Here is a 25,605-nt window from a genome sequence, read left to right on the forward strand (position 1 = left end):
CGAGTGGCAGAGTGGTCTAAAGCACTCTCCGTTATGGATCACTGCCATCTCACCTCTGTCTGCGTGGGTTTGAGCCTCAGATTCAGCCAATGTGGGTATGTGAGAAAGCTTGCCAGTAGCTTCTCATGGGTCGGTGGTTCTTTCCGTTTTTTTTTCCCGGATTCTTCCTCCATCATTAATACTGACCACCATGTATAGACTATCGTGTGCTGAAAAATGACGTTAAACCCTACAGCAACAACAACTAGGCTAGCTCCACATGTGCAAAGGCTCATTTGACAATAATTGTGTACTGATGAGTAGGCAAGTAAGTGTCTTTTTGTGATCTGGGCATTTTTTGTACCATGCAAGTGCAGGATGTTGGTAGGAAATCATTTGACACAATAAACAGATCAATAATTAAAAGGAATGTCAGTTCATGACCAATTCTTAACTGTTATGACAGAGACAGGTTTTCATTTTCCAATGGATTAGTGACAGTTGGGTTTGAGTGATCAGTCAGTAGAATCACTATAGCGGGATAGTAGATTGTATCCATTTCCATATGTGCATCACTGTAAATCTCACAAAAAACAGACAGCTCCTCCATTTTCATAGTGATCGATATGTATTCCTTCCTTAATAAGAACTTTTTTGACTAGCTGTTTGAATAGATGACAGTACATACTGGTAGTCACAGATCACACATTTGTTCTTGGAATCGCTTAAGTTTAACACATGTCTCCAAGATACGTTTCTCAATGTATGTTTGAGTTGCATGATCTGAAGAGAAATGGTAAATGCAGTTGTGTAGTCGAAATTGAAATGGTAAATAGAGTTGTGTAGTCTAAAGTGAAATGGTAAATTGAGTTGTGTAGTCTAAATTGAAATGGTAAATTGAGTTGTGTAGTCTAAAGTGAAATGGTAAATTGAGTTGTGTAGTCTTAAGTGAAATGGTAAAATTTGTTGTGTGGCCTAAAGTCAAATAGTAAATGACATGATAAACTGAATCATGTTTGTATGACATTCTATTTCATGGATTTTTGTTTGATTTTGTTTTACAAGGGAATATAGCTTTTAATGGTGTTCCACATTCTGGTTTATTAACTTGGATCTGATGGTAAATATATTGGAAAAAATTCATATCCTACCATTTCTTCTTCAACAAAGGTGACTTTACTTGCCCCTGATTTTTCTTACAAATTTTAAGATTTGAAAGGAATGGTAATGTATCGAGACCTGAATGACTCATTCAGTGAGTTTCCATTTGCCCATGATCATGTGTATTCCGAAGCATATTGAGACTGAGTGGGTTTCCATTTGCCTATGTTTCCCGTATATTGTGAAGCATATTCGGACCTGAATTAGTTTCCATTTGTCCATGTTCCCCATATATTGTGAAGCATATTGAAACCTGAATGAGTTTACATTTGTCCATGTTCCCCATATATTGTGAAGCATATTGAGACCTGAATGGGTTTACATTTGCCCATGATCTCCGTAACTATATTGTGAAGTATATTGAGACCCAAATGGGTTTACATTTGCCCATGATCCCCATATATTGTAAACAATATTGAGACCCGAATGGGTTTACATTTGCCCATGATCTCCTTATATTGTGAAACATATTGAAACCTGAGTGGGTTTACATTTGCCTATGATCCCCATATATTGCAAACAATATTGAGACCCAAATGGGTTTACATTTGCCCATGATCTCTGTATATTGTGAAACATATTGAAACCTGAGTGGGTTTACATTTGCCTATGATCCCCATATATTGCAAACAATATTGAGACCTGAATGGGTTTACATTTGCCCATGATCCCCTTGTAACGTGATGCATCTCTGAACATCAGAAACTGTTCTCTTGATGGTACTGAGTTTTAAAATTACTTGAAATATGTATTAGGAAAATAGACATTTTATCGTTAGTTTGTCAGCTTTTTGCAGAAGAAATTATATCCTAAATTATATCCTAAATTAACTAAACGACAGCTTAGGTCAGATGGTTTTGAAGGAAGTGGCATTGCTTGTTGCTATGGTCGCCAAGAGTAGTTTGCAAACATCAGTTACTTTTCATCAGGATCAGAAATGTTTATTTGATATCATGCATAAATTCACAGCATCCAGGTCTATTGTGACTAGACAGTACAAAAGTAAGATGTGATTTCATTGGTTGTTCTTAACCTATCAGATTTCTTTGCATGTGCTTGAGTAAATAGCTTCTCAGTGGCTCTAGATATGTCAGATGAATCGAGTGGAGATATTTTCTTTTTTAGCAGAATAATAAAATAGGACAGTTACAAAGATTGCCTAGTCAAACATGGTCTTAAACTTAGAGATATAGATTTTACAAAAGACAGGATATTTAAAGTATGTGTTTTAATCTAGGAAGTAAAATGGAGATTATTATTTTGAAAATTCTTTAGAATAAACAAAAATGCTGGGCAAATACATAAAAAGGCAGCAAACAATAGTCTACCTATAGTCTGTACATTATAGAGAAACCAAATATTATAAACTGGATATGGGTGGAGATGCTTTTGATTGCAAGCCAGTAAGCTCATTGCAGATGTGACAGCTGTATGTCCAGGACAGCCTAATGTTCCTTGGGAAACAGTCTAACCACCTGATAAATTTAGATCTTTGAAGTTCAGATGCTCTTGCCCAGAATCCTTAATCCTTGGATGACCCTTTGAGGGTTCTTGTGCAAGCCTCTTTGTACAGTATCATTGGTCACCTGTCTATTTTCAGGGAGTCCTGTAGAAGCCTCTTTGTACCATATAATTTATCAAGTGTCTATTTTTAGCAGTCTTGTAGAAGCCTCTTTGTACAGTATAATTTATCAAATATCTATTTTAGCAGTCTTGTAAAAGCTTCTTTGTACAGTATAATGTATCACATCTATTTTCAGGGAGTCTTGTAGAAGTCTCTTTGTACAGTTTAATTTATCAAATATCTATTTTAGCAGTCTTGTAAAAACCTCTTTGTACAGTATAATGTATCACATCTATTTTCAGGGGTCTTGTACAAGCCTCTGTAATGTACAGTATAATATATCATATCTATTTTCAGGGGGTCTTATACAAGCCTCTTTTTACAGTATAATTTATCACATGTCTATTTTCAGGCTTCTAAAGAAACAGTTTTGAGTGCAGCAAAGCAGTTTGTCAGTTTTGTCAACAAAACGCCATCCCCATTTCATGGTATATTTTATGATTTTTTTTATAGTTCAGAATTTGATAAGACAGTTGATTGGTATCACTTTGCAGGCTGTATTTAAAGACAGTTGATTGGTATCACTTTGCAGGCTGTATTTAAAGACAGTTGATTGGTATCACTTTGCAGGCTGTATTTAAAGACAGTTGATTGGTATCACTTTGCAGGCTGTATTTAAAGACAGTTGATTGGTATTACTTTGCAGGCTGTATTTCTGACTTTATTTAAATCAGAACTAGAATATAAGCTTACTTTGTGAAAAGCTTGCCAGTAGCTTCTCATGGGTTGGTGGTTCTTTCTGTTTTTTTCCAGGTTCTTCTTCCACCATTATACTGGCCAGCATGTATAGCCTATCTTGTGCTGAAAAATGGCATTAAACCCTACAACAACAACATTATTCCAACTTGTATTTTGTTTCAATTTTCACTGTGCTACATTGCGACTTCCAGGCTATTGATCTTTTTTATCATTATGACAATTAGTAAATATCTCCAAATTGGTTGTTCAAATATACACAAATATAATTCAAATGCTTTAATTGAGAATATTCTCAAAAATGTGCAAATAATCAGAATGCTTCACATGTAATTTGAACATATGCAATTGCAGTTTTCTAGTATTAAAATATGAAATTTCTAAAGAAATATTGGCTATTGGGAATGGAGCTAGTTGATTCTTCATTTAATGCAAATGTGATTCCCTGCACAATGGGAATGGATCTAGCTAATTCACAATTTATTGGAGTGGTGATTCCCTGCACATTGGGAATGGAGCTAGTTAATTCATCATTTATTGCAGTGGTGATTCCCTGCACATTGGGAATGGAGCTAGCTAATTAGTTTTTTATTTGTTTATCAATGTTAAAGCCAACAAAGCCTTAGCACAGCAAATTTAGGAACAAGTTGCAACATGCTTATTTAATGAACAAAGTAAAATAAGACCCAATAAATCTATAAAGATTTAACTGTATACATTGTTAGTATCATACTTATTTCTCTTTGGTTAGTGAAAAATTCCTTCCTGGCACATACTGAAGATTCAGTTATAAACATATTGTATTTTTTTTAAAATCATGTTTTGTTTTTGTGTTATAGCTGTAAATGAGATACGCCAACGGCTTGTGAGTAATGGGTTTTGTGAGCTAAAAGAGGCAGACCATTGGACCATTAAACCTCTCCAGAAGGTAAATTTCCATCTTAAGAAAGTAAATTCATAATATTACAGTGTTACAAAAGGGTAAAAACTTCATATTAACATTACAGTGTTGCAAAAATTGAGGTCTTCGCACTAACATTACAGCATTACAAAAATTGAGGTCCTCACATTAACATTACACTGTTAAAAAAAGGTTGAGGTCCTCACATTAACATTACACTGTTGATAAAAGGTTGAGGTCCTCACACTAACATTACACTGTTACTGAAGGCTATGGTCTTCATATTAATATAACATAGTTAAAAATAGTTATAGTCCTCACATTAACATTACACTGTTACTAAAGGTTGAGGTCCTCACATTAACATTACGCTGTTAAAAAGGTTGAGGTCCTGACATTAACATTACACTGTTAAAAAAAGGTTACGATCATCATATTAATATATAAACATTGTACAAAAAATTATAGTCTTCATATTAACATTACACTGTTACTAAAGGTTGAGGTCCTCACATTAACATTACACTGTTACTAAAGGTTGAGGTCCTCACATGAACATTACACTGTTCCTCACATTAACATAACACTGTTAAAAAGGTCATGGTCTTCATATTAATATAACATTACTACAATACTATAAAAAGATATAGTCTTGATATTAACATTACACTGTTACAAAAGGTTGAGGTCCTCACATTAACATTACACTGTTACAAAATGTTACAGTCTTCATGCTAACATTGCACTGTTAGTAAAGGTTGAGGTCCTCACAGTAACCTTACACTTGCAAAACGTTATGGTCATCATCCTAATATTCCAGTGTTACATAAGGTTGAAGTCTTCACATTAACAATATACAGTTGCAAAATGTTATGGTCTCCATAACCCTAATATTGCAGTATTACAAATGTTGAAGTTTTCTTAGTAACTTTGCACTGTTGTAAAAGTTTGAGCTCCTTACATTAACATCACACTATTACAAAAAGTTGTTGAAGTCCTGACATTAACATTACACTGTTACAAACAGTTGTATTTTCACATTAACATCACATTATTACCACAGGTTGTTGAAGTCCTGACATTAACATTACACTGTTACAAACAGTTGAGTTCTTCACATTAACATCACACTGTTACAACAGGTTGTTGAAGTCTGACATTAACATCACACTGTTACAACAGGTTGTTGAAGTCCTGACATTAACATTACACTGTTACAAACAGCTGAGTTCTTCACATTAACATCACACAGTTACAACAGGTTGTTGAAGTCTGACATTAACATTACACTGTTACAAATAGTTGAGTTCTTCACATTAACATTACACTGTTACAAATAGTTGAGTTCTTCACATTAACATTACACTGTTACAAATAGTTGAGTTCTTCACATTAACTGTTACAAAAGGATACACTGTTACAAAGGATACACTGTTACAAAGGATACACTGTTACAAAAGTACTAACATGACACTGTTACAAGTGGTTACCACAAATGGCTCTTAAGACCAGAACATGCCCTGGAGTCCACGGTATACATTACAGAGACTTCATTTCATGGGATACTTATTTGTATATTAGTGAACCGCATTAAAAAGATTTCTCCATGGGGAATAAAGAAACTTTTTATGATCGGTAGATTATCAGGGATTTCAATCTGTCCTTTTGTCCACCTGGTTCATGACATAGGGTTTTCTTTTTTAAAGTTTTCATGTACAACTCATTGAGAGAGAGGGAGAGGATTTTGAAATCTGATGAGATCATCAGGTTCAGATTGACAGCAATATTTGGACTGGGTACAACATTCAGTCTTTTTCATGTTATTGAATAATTACACAAAGGTATATTTATTTGCTGAAATTGGAATAATTGGTTTTATTTTTCACAAATTGTGATTGGATTTGTTAAAATTGTTATATTGGATCCCATCCTTCCCAAGTCGCCATGAAATTTTCTTTCTTTACAGGTTTGAAAGCAGTGTTATTATTTCAAATTTTGTAGTAGTTATGAAGCAAGTTAGACAAATCCTATCAATGTTACACTGATTTAATTAATAATAACACAACATATTGTAGTTAAGTAACTACATAACAAAATGAAGTCATTAGTATGAAGTTTTTATTCAGTAATATAACACAGTATATTGCAGTGAAGTTACTCTACATAACATCACAAAGACGTGTATCCAACTTTTATTCAGTAATATAACACAATGTATTGCAGTGAAGTAACTCTACATAACATCATGAAGGCATGTGTATCCAACTTTTATTCAGTAATATAATGCAATATATTGCAGTGAAGTTACTCTACATAACATCTTGAAGGCATGTGTATTCAACTTTTATTCATTAATATAACACAATATATTACAGTGAAGTTACTCTACATAACATCATGAAGTCATTTGCATTGTAGTGATATTTTTTGTACATATACTAATATTGAAAAATTAGATGGGTATTGATCATAGGTATGATGGACATTAGTAACCTAAACAGCACAGTTTGTGTGATGGAGTACTTTACTCAAGGGTATACTGAAAATGCTTGAATGGGGCTTGAACCATGAACTATCAGATATTGAGTCTACAGTTTCTGCCACGAGACCTCACTGCCTGAATAACATTAAAGTGTTTTCAATAAATTGATTCTCTGAAGACTCAATACCATGTTAAAACTTCCAGCTCTGAAGACTCGATACCACGTTAAAACTTCCAGCTCTGAAAACTCAATACCATGTTAAAACCTTTGATAGCGGGTAATTGTAAAAATAAAAAACTTTTCATAAATCATTTAGAATTACCATCAAGAAAAATTTGCCATAAAGTGTATTAATTTATAATTAAAGTTTTATGTGACTACAGGATTCTCTCACAGTAAGATTTGATAGTTTTCATGAAAGATTACTGTTATAGGAGAGACCACTGTAACTACAGTCTTCCCACCACAATAAGATTTGAGAACATTCAGGTAAGATTACTGTTATCGGCAAGGGCACTGTAACTAGTCTTCCCACACTATAACTGTTCAGAGGATCCATGATAGTTTACTCAGTGAAAGGTGAGGGCACTTTATACTAAGGCAAATTACATGGAAAGAAAGAATTCATCAGGAAGTATGGTTGTAGTTGGATCAGGGACCAAAGGCTTGAATTATGTAGCACAATTCACAATATACTGGTGAAAATAGTAATTTGTCATTTTAATACATTAGTAGGAGTTAACTATGCTGTTAAATTAAACTTGAACTTACCAAAATTATTATTGCATATGGAAGATATCTAATGTTCCAATAACACATTATTTCACTGGGTAAAAAAAGGGAATATTTAGTCCTGGATGGTAATATATAGATGTGCTTGATAGTAAGGCAACATTGTTTATGTTAGAAAAGTCAGCGTCAAAATTATCATTTGGAATAATTGGAGTTTTCACTGTTTGCTGTCAATGTCTCAAATTTTTATTTGACTGTTTCAGTATTTTGTAACCAGGAACCAGTCTACCATAATTGCCTTTGCTGTGGGAGGGAAGTACCAGCCTGGAAATGGGTTCAGTATTGTTGGAGCCCACACTGATAGTCCCTGTCTCAAGGTCAGTATTACAGTGCCCACACTGATACTCACTATCTCAAGGTCAATATTGTAGGTGCCCACACTGATAGTCCCTGTGTCAAGGTTAATATAGGATCCCACACTGATGGTTCCTGTCTCAAGGTTAATATATGACCCCACATTGATAGTCACTGTCTAAAGGTCAGTATTTTAGGAGCCCACACTGATAGACTGTTAGTCCCATTCTCAAGGTCAGTATTCACACTCACACCATAGATGAGTTTCAGATCTCAAATTTATCTCACTGGAGTTAGCACAACAAATATTATTATATTATATAATAATGAAATTATTTGTCAACAAATTTTAGTAATATTTTAAGGATAATGGTACCTTTATCAGTTATTTTATTTACATCTTTTCAAATATCAGCATCTTTAAATTGTATATTTTATCTTGTACTTAATGTTTACATTTATTTCAGAGAATTTGTCTTCCTAAGTATTTGTACAATTCATTCTTAAATTTTTTAAATTTTACCACTAAATTGCCATTTTTGTGCTGATCCTACATGTAAAATATTTCCACATTTAAAAAGCATCAGTTATTTTTAGTCTTAGTCTAACACATTTCCAGTTTTCAGTCATAGTCCTCCACATTTCCAGTTTTCAGTCATAGTCTTCCACATTTCCAGTTTTCAGTCATAGTCCTCCACATTTCCAGTTTTCAGTCGTAGTCCTCCACATTTCCAGTTTTCAGTCATAGTCTTCCACATTTCCAGTTTTCAGTCATAGTCCTCCACATTTCCAGTTTTCAGTCATAGTCTTCCACATTTCCAGTTTTCAGTCATAGTCTTTCACATTTCCAGTTTTCAGTCGTAGTCTTCCACATTTCCAGTTTTCAGTCATAGTCTTCCACATTTCCAGTTTTCAGTCGTAGACCTTCACATTTCCAGTTTTCCGTCATAGTCCTCCACATTTCCAGTTTTCAGTCTTAGTTCTCCACATTTATTAATACAATTTAGTCAGAGTCCTTCACTCTTTGAAATATGATTCAGAGTCCTCCACACATAGCAATTCAGTCTGAATTCTCCACACTTAGAAATTCAGTCTGAATTCTCCACACTTAGCAATTCAGTCTGAATTTTCCACACTTAGCAATATATTGGAATGAATTGCCCACTGAACTTAGACACAAAGACACAGTGATCACATTCAAGAGGGCTTTCAAAACTCACTTATTTCGACTGCAAGAACAAACTTAAAGACCTAATAATGTTTCCTACCTTAAATATTCTCAGCATGTTTTTTTAATGTTTTCTAATTTCATGGTGTTTGTTTTTGTAATCATATCATTATATGTTTTTTATCTTATAGGTGTTGTCTAATGTTGTAAAGCTCTTAGAGCTTCTAAAGATTATGCAGTATAGAAAGTCCTCATTATTATTATTATTATTTCAGTCTGAATCCTCCACACTTAGCAATACATTTCAGTCTTCACAGTTAGCAGTTCATTTCAGTCGGTCTCCACATTAGCAGTACATTTCAGTCACTCTCCACATTAACAATACATTTCAGTCAATCTCCACATTAGCAATACATTTTAGCCAGTCTCCACATTAGCAATACATTTTAGCCAGTCTCCACATTAGCAGTACAATGTCCATGTAAATCAAAGTGATTATAAGTGACATTTCTGACCCCTTGTTAGGATATTAAAAGAAAGAGTTTGTCATGGATTATCTGGTAATTCTATAGCTGTATAATGCCTATGAAACCATAATCAATGCAAAATGTACAAGACAATTTGAGTTAACTTACTAAGGTGAAGGGGAGTTAACTTACTGAGGTGAAGGGGAGTTAACATACTGTGGTGAAGGGGGTATTGCTTTGTATCAGTACTCTCTATATGATGTTAGAATTTTTGTATGCACTTTACAACAGTTTTGGTTTGGTTTTCTGGACTTGAACACCATTTTCAGCACATGATATGTTATATATGGTGGCCAGTATATTTGACGGAAACAAAATCTGGGAAGAACCACTGTCCTACAGGAAGCTATTGGTAAGTTTTCTCAAATATCCACAGTCAATCCAAGACTATAACACATATGGACAGAGGTGAGATGTGATTGATCTTGTGAGTGCCATAGACCACTTGGTCTTTCAGAGCCCCATCTTGCCACAGAGCTACATGGAAGTATGAGGGATGACTGTGCGGATGTGTGAATGAGTTACTGTCACAAGCTATCTTGCCTACAATTTCTGATTTTTTTATATATTTTTTTCCACATAGAAGTGAATACTTGGTTTTTCATTCTTTATAAAAAATTAAATATTTCTCCTTTCATAGGTTAAACCGATATCTAAGATAACAAAGGCCGGCTATCTGATGGTGGGTGTAGAGTGTTATGGAGGGGGTATCTGGCACACCTGGTTTGACAGAGACCTTACAGTGGGAGGCAGGGTGTTTGTTAAGGTAAGCTACCCATTTTTCTCTTTGTCTTAGCTTTACTGATGGTCAGAGATGCTGCCAACCAGAGGCACCATTGGTTTCCCACCAAAACTTGTGAGAGCCGTGCAACTTTTAAGAACCATTGGGGGAAAGTCACACACATGGCCTGCATTTCCCATGATGTGCCATACTAAATGCAAAATTGTTGTACTTGCTTTTTATTTGAAATTAAGGTTGTTCAGATCTTTTTGCCTTTTGTCTTTTCTCTTTGATCTCGATCAGCTCTATACTTATAGAAATTATTGTATGATACAAGCTTGTTTATGATCAAGATCTGCTGTAATATTGCAGAAACAAGCAAGGGATTCAAATTAAATTGTTTGCTTGAGGGGTATAGCAAATTGATCCATTGATCAGTTGCTAGTGAAATATTTAAAGTACATGAGTAGTAGTGAGTTATGTTGAAACAAATGATAATGTATTTGTTTAGGAAAGACAGAAAGATATTCTGATTAGGATCATAACAGACAGGGATAAAGGTCTAAGGTTTGACACTAACTGAACAAAGCACAGAAGGTGATGATAGAGAATTGGTTGCCACCATGTTATTTAGACCTTGCCACAAAAAAAACAATCCTTTGACAAAATCATCATAGGAACAACATGCATGACTTATGGAAAATTCTTTCTGGACAGAATCATCCTTGGAACAACATGCATGACTTATGGAAAATTCTTTCTGGACAGAATCATCCTGGAACAACATGCATGACTTATGGAAAATTCTTTCTGGACAGAATCATACTTGAAACAACAGAATCATCCTCAGAACAACATGCATGACTTATGGAAAGAAAAATTCTGGATGTTTGAAGGAGTTGTTCCTGAATCTGTTCAGACTGGCCACAAAATTGCTGTGGTTCTTCCGTTATCTAATAAGCTGATTGTTAGAAAGGATTGAGTCCTCAAAGCAGTTATTCCAGTACATAAAGTGCTGACTGTAAGAGGAGATTCAGTCCTGAAAGTAGAATTTGTTTTACCATGAGGAAAAGGCTAACATCCACAGTAGTAAATAAGTTGATGATTACACAGATGTAAGGAGGTACAGTAAGTGATTTTGAGCATGGGTACCTTCCTCTTGTAAGAGAATTTTAGGTAACATCTCTGCGAGGTATTTTGAATGTTTTTTTTTACATTAAGCTAGAGAGCATTCAGTCATTTTGTTTAAAAGATTGACTTTGGTGTTAGCATTCTGAGAGAAAAAGTAGACTTGTTTGATTAGGGATCTGACATGAAAAGTCAGCATTTGGCAGATATTTGATTCGAGATCTGACATCTATCTGTCTTAGTGTTATCAATGTTGGCTTGTGTTCACCTGGTTGTAATTTAGACTGACAGGTTGAGGACATTTATCTTGCATGAGTTTAACATGTAAACTCAGTGAATTTTACTACTGTTTTTAATACAAATGATTTACAAAATGATAGGAGGGTATATAACATTATTTATATTTATTCCAGACTGATATTGGGATAGAAAGTAGACTGGTCCATGTCCAGAGGCCAATTCTCCGTATCCCAAACATTGCAATCCATCTGATGCGGGACCACAATGAAAGTTTTGGGCCCAACAAGGAGGCTCATCTGTGAGTATATCTTCAGAGGGGATGCTTTTCAAATTTTTGAGCTGTATAAAGAGGCCACAAGGCCTTCCTGTCATCCAATTGTTTTATATACAAAAAATATAATCATCTATTTTGAAACAATGTATCTTGCAATGTAAATGGATTGTTCCAACCTGTCAATCAAACTGAACACATTGACCAATCAAGAAAACAGGCATCGATTTTACTGCATAGTTACGCATTGCTAACCACCACATTATAAGACCATGTTTGATTAATCTCCTATTACATTGCAGAGGAATTTGAAAGATTATACACAGGGTTCCATAGGGGACATTGAAAAGCCTTGAAAATTGAATTGTTCCCTCAAGGCCTTGAAAATACCTTGAAAATTTAGAATATTTTCTGGATACCTTGAAAAGCCATGATTTTCATGAAAACAAAAGGAATTAATAAATAGTTTTCATTTTATGAATTAAATTTTTAAAAAAGGGAAAAATCAACAAAAAAAACCCCACAAACAATCTCACTAAGTTTGTGTAGAAACAGAAATTTTTCCAAAACTGGCCACTGCACAGCCATACATTTTGAACTTCCGATTGTACAAAGCCTAGATGTAGCAGTGGCTTAAATTTGAATCATTCGCTTCAACATGGCTGGCTACCAATTCCAACTTTGGTGGCTAGATGAAGAAAAATATAAAGTTTGGATTATGAGATCTTTCTCAGAGAGCTTTGCAAAATGCAATTTATGTCAGAAGGATATTGATTTGCGTGCAATGGGAGAGGGTGCTACAGGGTCACATGCAGCTGAAGAAAAAAAACAGGCTGTTGTAATGGAGCTTAATACAGACAAAAACAAGAAGCCTTCAGCATGAAATCACTTTGTCTGTGAACACACAGATTTAAGTTTTAAAATAGAAACTTTATATAGTCTTAGTTTGGGATTGAGTGGAAATAGGACAGACAATAATTGCAATGAACATGGTAAATATAAAAATATTGAATACAGCTAAGCTGACAGAATTATTAATATATCGAATATGCAATTGTTTAAAATATCTATACGCTATTTTTAAATAAGTGATAATATAAAAAAAACAAACATCCCTACTTTTTTTGTTTATGGGGATGAGTGAAGAAGAAAGGAAGGTACTGAAAAAGACATTGCGATAATGACAGCTGCTGCTGCTGACTATGCATTGAAAGCAAAGATCCATAGGAAAATTTCCTTTATTTTGACATCAAACTAATTTGAGGAAAGTTGAAAAGGACAAAATCGCTAAACTTGGAGCTCTTGAAAAATAGCTTGATGACAAGCTACGAGAACTGAAAAATTCACTCTAAAAAATTTTGGACTTTGTAAATAGTGTAGTGTAGACAGAGCAAAAGGAACATTGTTCAGTGACTACATTATTCTAATGCCCAAATGTAGGATGTTTAATATTAATGGGAATGATATCAATGATCATACTATTGACTTCATGTTTTATTTATGTTTATTTAAAAATAAGTTTGCAAGAACTGTTCCTTGTATGGAGTAATAGTAAGTGTTAACTTGTATTTACATAGTTTCCTTTGTGTATCCTTTAAAATTAATGTAACAGTGCACTTTGAAAAACACAATTCTGAACCTTGAAAAACTTTGAACAAAACCTTGAAAATTTTGAAAGAAATATGCTACTAACCCAGTATATAGAAAATTGATGAAAATCTGTCCGAAAAATTGTATGCTTTTATGCTTGGGGCACATGCTATGCAGATTGTTGTTATTATGAATGGATTCAAGAGTGATTTAAAAAAAAAAAATTCTCATACCAAACATCGATATGGAAAAATGTCTGCATTGGAATTGATACATTATTTATAATCATATTTCATATATTAATACACAAAACCATTTTTAAATAATGATAGTATTTGTTGTGTTTGTGAAAATGTTGAATACAACATTATGCTAATTGTTTGCTTATGCTCGAATTGTATATGATATTTAAATCATAATATTACATACACATTGTTTATTTTTGTCTTTTTATCACCTTAATTTTTTATGTTTTGAAAAACCCCATTAAATTTGGAAAATTTGAATCATGCGTCATGCTTCATTAGTGCTGATTTGTTAAAATTTTGGAAAATTGAGTATATACATGTAACTGGTGTCAAGTTGACAAAACACCACCATACATTTTATATTCTTGATTGGCCATATAATACAAGTCAGTTGGGTTATGTATGCACATTGGCTCATTTCAAGTTAAATATAAATTTAAAACTAATTTTCTTGTAACCAAAGTCTATTGAATCCTGATCATTGAATGAACTGTCACCAAGAAATCTAAAGGTGAAAATTTTCGATTGCTATGGACTTCTCCAGTGGTGGCCATGTACTAAAATTGGGTCAGAATAAGAATGTGTTGAGTCATCACAATTGAGGGTAGTACGAATTTGTTTATCAGTATGCGTAGCTTTCATTGTTAAATCACAGCATGTGACATTCGGTTTGGATTGTACTGGATTACACCTTTAGGTTCACTTCATCCAAAGATGAATATTTATTTTTACATTGATTTTGGTGTAAGCACCTGTCGGTGCATCTCAATAATGACCTTCCACAGGAATATGGATGTATACAAATCCAAATGGAGTGAATATTTGCCACTTAAACATACATAGAATCAAATTCTAAAAATCACACCCATTACTGAAATAGTTTCTGTTGAATGCCTACATGACCCATGTGACTTGTACTTTAATTTTTTTCACATCTATAATTATTTAGAATACAGTTTTTATTATAGAATTATTTTAAAAAGTAATATTTTAACTATATGGAGAGGCGTAGCTGTAACTAAATATTTCTTTTATCTTCATTATTAGGCTTGGGACTTTAAATAAATGATATCTGCCTGTTATTTAAATTTTTGTCATGCTGGTTTTAAATAAAACTAATCTCTTACAAATTATTGATTTTATAACACATGTGAAATGATATGACATCAAGATTTTATAACACGTGTGAAATGATATGACATCAAGATTTTATAACACGTGTGAAATGATATGACATCAAGATTTTATAACACGTGTGAAATGATATGACATCAAGATTTTATAACACGTGTGAAACGATATCACATCAACGAAGTAAGAAGAAAGGAGTAACTTTAATTAGTGAACAAAGGTTAAAGCAGATGCAAATCTATCCTGTCAATGTGCCTGAAGTGGTTTATTTTGATGTGCCATTATTATTTCCTTCTTTTTTTAAAAAGATTATGATAAATGATCATTGTACATGAATCAGATATAATGGTTTATCAATGATACCCTTATGAAGTGTTTTATCCTTTTAACTAGGATACATATTAATGTGATGTAAAGAATGTAAAACATTTCCTTCAATCACTCATGCAACTTTGTATAAAATGTTTATTTATGGTAACTTAATATTTAATAAACATAACTGGTAAATTATTATATTTAGGTTCAAAAATACTTGTTACATTCTAATTGGACAATTATACATGTACAACATAAATTTTAATGGGTGCAAATTCATCATGAAAGCTTTATTTTAAATATTTAAAATAATAATGAAGCCTTACTAGTCATTCTGATAATTAATAAAATAATATGTCTAACTTTGCAAAAACAGAATTTTTTTGTTATTTTGTCATCTTCTTGCAAAATGTCTCCTTGAAGTTTGTCATGATGCACATTCTGTCTGATAGATCGGCAGCAACATGATGCAACTCTTGACCTGGATTTCGTCATCGAAAATTCTAATTACATGAATGTTATAAGTAGTAATTCAAGCCTTTCTTTATTTATTATAATCAGTGCTGCTATATGAGTAAGCATGAAAGTTGAATGCAAGAAAAATCTGGAATAGAAAACTCCATGGTGCAGTTCAATTTAGGTTACTTGAACACAATAAATTTTATTGAAATAATGTCAGCATCAAAGGAAAATATGATAGCTATGTTGGAAATAATATCTAATTTATAGCACTATTTGTGCGTTTTATACTATTATTTTCCTTGTCCTTCTAAAATGTGTGTTCCCCAAATTTGGAGGGTGGGGGACATAGTGTCATAGTGTCCCATAAAACAATGGCAGAGACTTATCGAGATTAACAACCCTTCCATTTCATAGATATCACCAAAACAGCTTGATGTTACTGTAGGGCTTTTATAGTAAACTGTGACTGCCACATTGCTTGCTACAACAGTGACAGGTTTCTGGTGGTGGTTCTCAACATGTTGAAGATTATGTCATGCATTTAATAGTTTTGAATTTTTCTATGGCAACATAGGAACGTTTTTGTTGTTGTTGATGTCACATGGCTATTGGAGCTCTGTCATAGATATGTATGCTGTGAGATTTGGGTATAGTCATGTGACTAGCAATACAAATGGATGAGTCAGGTTATCAGCATAGTAGTTTCATATTCTGTATTGATAAGATAAATAAATAAAAATTGTACTTGCAATTTACAAAAAGACAAATCATTTTTCTATCAGTGCCAAGTTGGTATGGCTTGATGTATGGCTGTTGTATGGCCTAGTAGTAAGTGGCTAACCTGTGTCGAAACAATTTGGTCAGAAGACACTTTGACAATAGTTTTTGAAATACAGTTTTATCTTAAAAATCTAACTAAATTGGTCAGGATTGATACATCTTTTTTTGGAACATGATTTGTAAAATCATCATTTGTCTGCTAAGTCAGGTTTCTGAATACTTATATCCTGTTGTTTTCTCTCATTCACAGGTGTCCAGTACTGGCCACTGCTGTTCAGGTGTCATTACAGGGTGGAGCAAAAGCTGACACTCCCAAACCATTGGAAACCTCAACTCAGACTAAGTCACCTTTGGCTCCAAACTATGAGACTCTGGTAAAACATTAATTTTGATCAATACTTGTTCCAACTGTGGAGACTGAGGTATACCAGTATTGATCTATTAGTGTTCCAGATGTGGAAACTTGTAGTTCATTAGTTTTGATATGTTAGTATCTCAAAATCTGAAGTCCGGTAAAATAGCAGTTTTTGATCTATTAGAGTACCAGATGTGTAGATTGGTAAAATATCAGTTATGATCTATTTGTGTCCCAAATGTGGTGAGTAGTAAAATGTCAGTGATGATCTATTGGTGTTCCAAATGTGGAGACTAGTAAAATGTTACTGATGATCTATTGGTGTCCCAAATGTGGTGAATAGTAAAATGTCAGTGATGATCTATTGGTGTTCCAAATGTGGAGACTAGTAAAATGTCAGTGATGATCTATTGGTGTTCCAAATGTGGAGACTAGTAAAATGTCAGTGATGATCTATTGGTGTTCCAAATGTGGAGACTAGTAAAATGTCAGTGATGATCTATTGGTGTTCCAAATGTGGAGACTAGTAAAATGTTAGTGATCTATTGGTGTTCCAAATGTGGAGACTAGTAAAATGTCACTGATGATCTATTGGTGTTCCAAATATGGAGACTAGCAAAATGTCACTGATGATCTATTGGTGTTCCAAATGTGGAGACTAGCAAAATGTCACTGATGATCTATTGGTGTTCCAAATGTGGAGACTGTAGTAAAATATCAGTGATGATCTATTGGTGTTCCAAGTGTGGAGACTGTAGTAAAATGTCAGTGATGATCTATTGGTGTTCTAAATGTGAAGACTGTAGTAAAATGTCAGTGATGAGCAGCAAATGTAATTAAGTGTGAAAATGTTTGTAATAGATTTCATCTTCTGTTAACTTTTGGCATACTTCTGACATACCATGTGACAAACTTCTGGAATACATGGTTCCCACTCTTCCAGGAAATCCGGAAAAAGTTGGAAGAAATGAATTTTTTTCCCCAACCATGAAAAGTCCTTGAATTATGCAAATATTAATGAAAGTTGAGAACTTTCCACCACCACTTGACACCCAAAACAATCACGTAATTTAGTTGTAACTAAACTGATCGTGAGTTAAATTTATTGATCATTTGGGTGCTTGCAATAAATATATATGCTGAGTCAGTCCAAATGCTCAGTGGATTAGATTCGTCTATTGGTTTGTTTTATTTTCAGAGTCAGCTCAATATCCATATCTTTCCTTACATGGAAGGTATGAAAACCAGTCTAGCATCACAAGAGGCCAACATGGTCGTGGCAAAGCTCAGCTGCTTACTAGTTGGCCTAGCAAACTTTAAATGTGTTAGATCGAGTGATACAGGCATGAAATCGATATGAAAATTACTTATTTTCAAAAAACTTGTGAGTATTAAAATTGTTATGTCTTTAATCCGCTGAAAGACAAGATAAAACTTTGGCGTTGATGAAATGTGACCTGGTACTAGCGATTTGCATTGCTAGTCACATGAGTACACAAAACTAACAACCCACAATTTCTAATGTTGTGGAGAAAAATAAAAAAATATTAAATGAAAGCTGTATGCTGGTTGTAAAAAAAATACAGAAATGAATGAACACAAAATTCCCCATATTTATATACTCCGAGAACAACTTCTGAAGCTTTGTTGTATAACGTCTGAAGCTTTGTTGTATAATGTGACTACCATGTTGACATGTGCTCTCAGCAGAACATGGACAACAGGCATAAATCTGTACACAATAGAACATGGGCACTGGCATAAATTTGTACATAGCAGAACATGGACAACAGGCATAAATCTGTACATAGTAGAACATGGACATTGGTATAAATCTGTACACAACAGAACATGGACACTGGCATAAATTGGTACATAGCAGAACATGGACACTGGCATAAACCTGTACATAGCAGAAATGGACATTGGTATAAATCTGTACACAGCAGAACATGGAGATTGGTATAAATCTGTACATAGCAGAACATGGACACTGGCATAAACCTGTACATGGCAGAACATGGACATTGGCATAAACCTGTACACAGCAGAACATGGACATTGGTATAAATCTGTACATAGCAGAACATGGACACTGGCATAAACCTGTACACAGCAGAACATGGACATTGGTATAAATCTGTACATAGCAGAACATGGACACTGGCATAAACCTGTACATAGCAGAACATGGACACTGGCATAAGCCTGTACATTGCAGAACATGGACATTGGAATAAATCTCTGTGTGTGTGTGATTTGGATTTTTAACGTAGCTTTAACAACTTTTCAGTCATATCGCGATGATGTCTGCAGTGTGACAGTTTATAGTGATGTCTGGCACTGGGGCATCATGCCGCAGGCATGTAGCATGATGTCCCACCCAGTCACATTATACTTACACCAGGCCAACCAGTCCTAACACTAACCTCTTAATGCTGAGCACCAAGCAAGTCAGCTGTTAGTACCATTTTTGTAAGTCTTTGGGATGACTCGGCCAGGGATGGAACCCACAACCTCCAGCATCTGAGGCAAATGCTCTAACCACTAGGTCACCAGAGAGGTCAGAATAAATCTGTACACAGCAGGAACATAGACACTGGCATAATCCTGCATGTAGTAGATCATGGACATTGGTATAAATCTGTACACAGCAGAACATGGACATTGGCATAAACCTGTACACAGCAGAACATGGACACTGGCATAAACCTGTACACAGCAGAACATGGACACTGGCATAAACCTGTACACAGCAGAACATGGACACTGGCATAAACCTGTACATAGCAGAACATGGACATTGGCATAAACCTGTACACAGCAGAACATGGACACTGGCATAAACCTGTACACAGCAGAACATGGACACTTGCATAAACCTGTACATAGCAGAACATGGACACTGGCATAAACCTGTACATAGCAGAACATGGACATTGGCATAAATCTGTACATAGCAAAACATAGACACTGGCATAAACCTGTACACAGCAGAACATGGACACTGGCATAAACCTGTACATAGCAGAACATGGACAACTGGCATAAACCTGTACATAGCAGAACATAAACACTGGCATAAATCTGTACATAGCAGACATGGACACTGGCATAAATCTGTACACAGCAGAACATGGACACTGGCATAAAACTGTACATAGCAGAACATGGACATTGGTATAAATCTGTACGTAGCAGAACATGGACACTGGCATAAACCTGTACATAGCAGAAATGGACATTGGTATAAATCTGTACACAGCAGAACATGGACACTGGCATAAACCTGTACACAGCAGAACATGGACACTGGCATAAATCTGTACACAGTAGAACATGGACATTGGTATAAATCTGTACATAGCAGAACATGGACACTGGCATAAACCTGTACATAGCAGAACATGGACACTGGCATAAATCTGTACATAGCAGAACATGGACAACAGGCATAAATCTGTACACAGTAGAACATGGACATTGGTATAAATCTGTACATAGCAGAACATGGACACTGGCATAAACCTGTACATAGCAGAACATAGACACTGGCATAAACCTGTACATAGCAGAACATGGACACTGGCATAAACCTGTACACAGCAGAACATGGACACTGGCATACATGGATGATGCATAAATTTCTATATATCAGAACATGAACAAGTTGCATAAATATAAATTTCAGGACAAGGACAACTGGTATAAAACTAAATTCCATGACATGAATGACTGGAATAAATCTGCATATATCAGAGCATGGACAATTGGCATATATTGGCACATATCAGAAAATGGACTGCTGACAAAACTCACTACAAGCTGGAGCATACAAATGGTATAAATCTGTAGAATGTAGAGTTAAATCTTAATCAGATAATTAATCTTCCAGCTGATGTGTACTTTGAGCGACCTAAACGTGTTAAGTTTTATTTAACTATTTATGAATTTATTTTATTTTCAGGCAGACAAGCATAACTCTCCCCTAGTGACCATCATCTGTGATCAACTTGACATAAAACCTGAGCAGATAATTGACTTTGAGCTATATGTTGCTGACACTCAACCATCGGTAAGTTTCTTCAGTGTTTTCCAACATCCGTATCAGTTGAATCATTCTCCCATTGCTTGTGCATGAAATAGTATATTTTTAATTGGACTGTGTTTAAAGAGTTTAATATTGTGTTTATTGGGCCATCTTTAAAGAGTTTAATATTTTGTTTATTGGACCATATTTAGAGAGTTTACTATTTTGTTTATTGGACTGTGTTTAGAGAGTTACTATTTTGTTTATTGGACCGTGTTTAAAGAGTTTAATGTTTTGTTTATTGGACTGTGTTTAAAGAGTTTACTATTTTGTTTATTGGACGATGTTTAAAGAGTTTACTATTTTGGTTATTGGACTGTGTTTAAAGAGTTTACTATTTTGTTTATTGGACTGTTTAAAGAGTTTGCTATTTTGTTTATTGGACTGTGTTTAGAGAGTTTACTATTTTGTTTATTGGACCGTGTTTAGAGAGTTTACCGTATTCTCGCGCATTTAAGACGCACCTAATTATAAGACGCACCCATATATAAGACGTGGGTTTTGACGATTTGTGTAAAAAATATTTTACATAAGACACCCACAAATATAAGACACACGCGGCCTAGCCATCTGCCGCACTGAGCAATTTATCTCCAGTGGTTTCCTTTCCTTTATCATAAATGAAAATTTGTCCAATGTTTCATCACCCGTCGGATGTAAACAAGGCTTCATTACCATTTTTAGTTGAGATCAAAGAATTGTCTGAGGCAGGACCACAACGGTTATCGTTTATTCTTATCTCCCGCTGGGCCAATAGCGGATGGGTTGAGTACCTGGCATCTAGATTCTAGAACAATAAACGCCAGATGTAAAGGCGGCTTCATTGATCTGCTAAGCCAAGTCTTCAGCGGGTGGGATTAGTACCGTACATAGACCAATAAATGCCCGATGTATGTGGTTAGCATATATACCGGTAAACATGGGAACAGTCTCTTATTACCGGTATATATAAATGAGTGATCAATTTGCTTAGCATTTTTAAAATTTATAAAATTGTCACGATGCCGAAGCGAAAATCATATACGGCCGACTTTAAATTAGACGTCATCAAGTTTGCCAAGGAGCATGGCAACAGAGCTGCTTGAAGAGAATTTAGCTGCAGCGAGAAGAATGTACGTGATTGGAGGTTGGAGGAAGAGGAGATTAAGAAGATGAATCCAAGGAAACGGGCTCGTAGAGGTAGAAAGGCAAGATGGCCGAACTTGGAAGAAAATCTAGCCAGCTGGGTGCGTTCGCAACGTGACAGTAACCGTGCCGTTTCAACGATAGCGATCAAACTGAAGGCTCGAATTATTGCTACAGAAATGAAGATCACAGACTTTCATGGTGGCAGTGTCAGCTGGGTGTACAAGTTCATGAAACGGAACAATCTTGCAGTCCGGTCACGTACAACTGTTGGACAGAAGCTTCCGGACGATTGGGAGAATAAATTGGATGTTTTCCATACCTTTGTTCAGAAGGAAATAAGTGAACTGAAGTTGGCAGATGATGACATCATCAATATGGATGAGATTCCAATGTCATTTTTGTTAAAAATAACTTAGATAAGACGCCCATTAATATAAGATGCACCCTGGATGTGGGGTAAGTAAAATTTTGTATAAGACGCGTCTTATATACACGAAAATACGGTACTGTTTTGTTTATTGGACGGTGTTTAAAGAGTTTACTATTATGTTTATTGGACTGTTTAAAGAGTTTACTATTTTGTTTATTGGACCGTGTTTAGAGAGTTTACTATTTTGTTTATTGGACTGTGTTTAGAGAGTCTTTTAAACAATGGGCATCAGTTTTAGACCCAGTTATTGTGTGTACATCATAACCCCGACTCCCCTTGGTCTTTTAAACATTGGCATCAGTTTTAGACCCAGTTATTGTGTGTACATCAGAACCCCAACTCCCCTTGGTCTTTTAAACAATGGCATCAGTTTTAGACCCAGTTATTGTGTGTACATCATAACCCCGACTCCCCTTGGTCTTTTAGACAATGGCATCAGTTTTAGACCCAGTTATTGTGTGTACATCATAACCCCGACTCCCCTTGGTCTTTTAGACAATGGCATCAGTTTTAGACCCAGTTATTGTGTGTACATCATAACCCCGACTCCCCTTGGTCTTTTAGACATTGGCATCAGTTTTAGACCCAGTTATTGTGTGTACATCATAACCCCGACTCCCCTTGGTCTTTTAGACATTGGCATCAGTTTTAGACCCAGTTATTGTGTGTACATCATAACCCCGACTCCCCTTGGTCTTTTAAACATTTGCATCAGTTTTAGACCCAGTTATTGTGTGTACATCATAACCCCGACTCCCCGTGGTCTTTTAAACATTGGCATCAGTTTTAGACCCAGTTATTGTGTGTACATCATAACCCCAACTCCCCTTGGTCTTTTAAACAATGGCATCAGTTTTAGACCCAGTTATTGTGTGTACATCATAAGCCCGACTCCCCTTGGTCTTTTAAACAATGGCATCAGTTTTAGACCCAGTTATTGTGTGTACATCATAACCCCGACTCCCCTTGGTCTTTTAAACATTGGCATCAGTTTTAGACCCAGTTATTGTGTGTACATCATAACCCCGACTCCCCTTGGTCTTTTAAACAATGGCATCAGTTTTAGACCCAGTTATTGTGTGTACATCATAACCCCGACTCCCCTTGGTCTTTTAAACATTGGCATCAGTTTTAGACCCAGTTATTGTGTGTACATAATAACCCCGACTCCCCTTGGTCTTTTAAACATTGGCATCAGTTTTAGACCCAGTTATTGTGTGTACATCATAACCCCGACTCCCCGTGGCCTTTTAAACAATGGCATCAGTTTTAGACCCAGTTATTGTGTGTACATCATAACCCCGACTCCCCTTGGTCTTTTAGACATTGGCATCAGTTTTAGACCCAGTTATTGTGTGTACATCATAACCCCGACTCCCCTTGGTCTTTTAAACAATGGCATCAGTTTTAGACCCAGTTATTGTATTGTATGTAAATTATAACCTTTGTTTCCTTATGTTTGTGCATATATCATGACACAGATTCTTCTTTTATAAATGGGGACATCAGGCCAGAGACATCATAATTACACTTGCCAACAGGTATCCTGGTATTCAGGTACCCACCCATTAATAATAACCCTGGCAATAAAATGAGCCATCTGGTACCCGTTTACCACATACAGATTTTCTGCATGTGGCCTCGTAAGCCCTTGACCTGTACAGGCAAAACGCACTTTGTTTCAAGTTGACAATTCTTTTCATCAAGCTGCAAATTACATATATTTGTTCAGTGACAGTTAGAGGTCTGCCTCTTCAGTAAATACTTGACCATTTACTAGGTGATGATGGAGGAATTTAGAACTTTAGGAGGGAATGAGGATTAATTAATGGACTTTGTACCAGATGACATTAGATGGTGAAATTTATTGGATACTGTGAATTAAAAAATGTGGACTTTTCTTCAGGCTTGTTCATATTTAATACAATTTCCCTTTGATTGGGTGCAGAGTAACTGCTCATTAAGATGTATGGGTACCCATTAGATGTTTACTAAAGTTTTGACAGCTCTGATCTTAACCCAGATTCCTCATGGCCTTTTAAATTGGGGCATCAGGCTACAGACCTAGCAGTTGTGTATACGTCATAACCCAGATTCTTCATGGTTTTTTAAACTCTGACTTCCGGCCATACGGCATTTTATTGTGTACAACATAGCCCATATTCCTCATGGTCTTTAAAACTAGGGCATCAACCTTAGACCCAGTTATTGTGTGTACATCATAACCTTGTTTCCTCATGGTCTTTTAAATGAGGATACAAAGTCATAGACAGTTATTTTGAAAATCCAGCTTCCTCATGATGTTTTGAACTTGGGTATCAGACCTTAGAGCTAATTAGTTTGTGTAAATCATAAAGTTGCCAAGCCCTGTACTTCAAAAATGTGGACACCCTTTGTTTGGATGTGATGACATTTTCTGAATTATTTTGCAAATTTAAATTAGATAATCCAAATTTATATATTGAGCGATTGATGATGATAATAATTGGTCATTATTATTTCTTGCAGGTGATAGGTGGGGCTCTGGAGGAGTTTATTTTCTCTCCAAGATTGGACAACCTACTCAATGCTTATGCTGCTTGTGAGGTCTGACATGACATCAATCTCTCATGGCCATTTTATTCATGTTCCTGTCTATTTCATACTTCTATCATATGCATCTCTCTGTCTCTGTCTGTATGTCTGTCTCTGATAGATATACAGACAAAGGTATGCAAACATAGACTATACAAATTCATTATTAAAGCCAACCTTGTTGAGATTCCCATTGAAGAGAAGCCAACCTCTAAACAGTCAGAATTCAGTACCAAAATAGTACACACACACACACACACATGCTCATCATAGCTGCCAAAATAGTACACACACACACACACACACACACACACACACACACACACACACACACACACACGCATGCTCATCATAGCTGCCAAGTGTCCTTTTTTCCCCATATTTATCCCATATTTTGGACCTGAATATGGGTGTACGTTTTTATTGCTAAAAATATATTTTTTAATAATGTTGAAAAATTAAAAATTTCCTTGTAATTTTCTGTTTAGAATGGGCACATGGTTTCATTGTGATAGAA

General features: G+C 35.2%; 1 protein-coding gene across 3 annotated transcripts in view; it reads left to right on the forward strand.

The window, feature by feature from the left end:
• LOC149792104 (aspartyl aminopeptidase-like) overlaps window positions 1-25,605 on the forward strand; it is a 148,116-nt gene that overhangs the window by 95,652 nt on the left and 26,859 nt on the right. For all 3 annotated transcript variants that reach the window (XM_089970623.1, XM_089970626.1, XM_089970624.1), the window contains exons 2-9: window positions 3,117-3,192; window positions 4,300-4,388; window positions 7,840-7,953; window positions 10,266-10,391; window positions 11,888-12,012; window positions 16,762-16,885; window positions 20,834-20,941; window positions 25,023-25,100. In XM_089970623.1, the coding sequence (XP_089826749.1) occupies window positions 3,117-3,192; window positions 4,300-4,388; window positions 7,840-7,953; window positions 10,266-10,391; window positions 11,888-12,012; window positions 16,762-16,885; window positions 20,834-20,941; window positions 25,023-25,100 (840 nt within the window). The remainder of the gene's footprint in view (window positions 1-3,116; window positions 3,193-4,299; window positions 4,389-7,839; window positions 7,954-10,265; window positions 10,392-11,887; window positions 12,013-16,761; window positions 16,886-20,833; window positions 20,942-25,022; window positions 25,101-25,605) is intronic.

The sequence above is a fragment of the Sinohyriopsis cumingii genome, chromosome 9 (assembly GCF_028554795.1).
Source record: "Sinohyriopsis cumingii isolate HCF-2022 chromosome 9, ASM2855479v2, whole genome shotgun sequence".
Taxonomy (NCBI): domain Eukaryota; kingdom Metazoa; phylum Mollusca; class Bivalvia; order Unionida; family Unionidae; genus Sinohyriopsis; species Sinohyriopsis cumingii.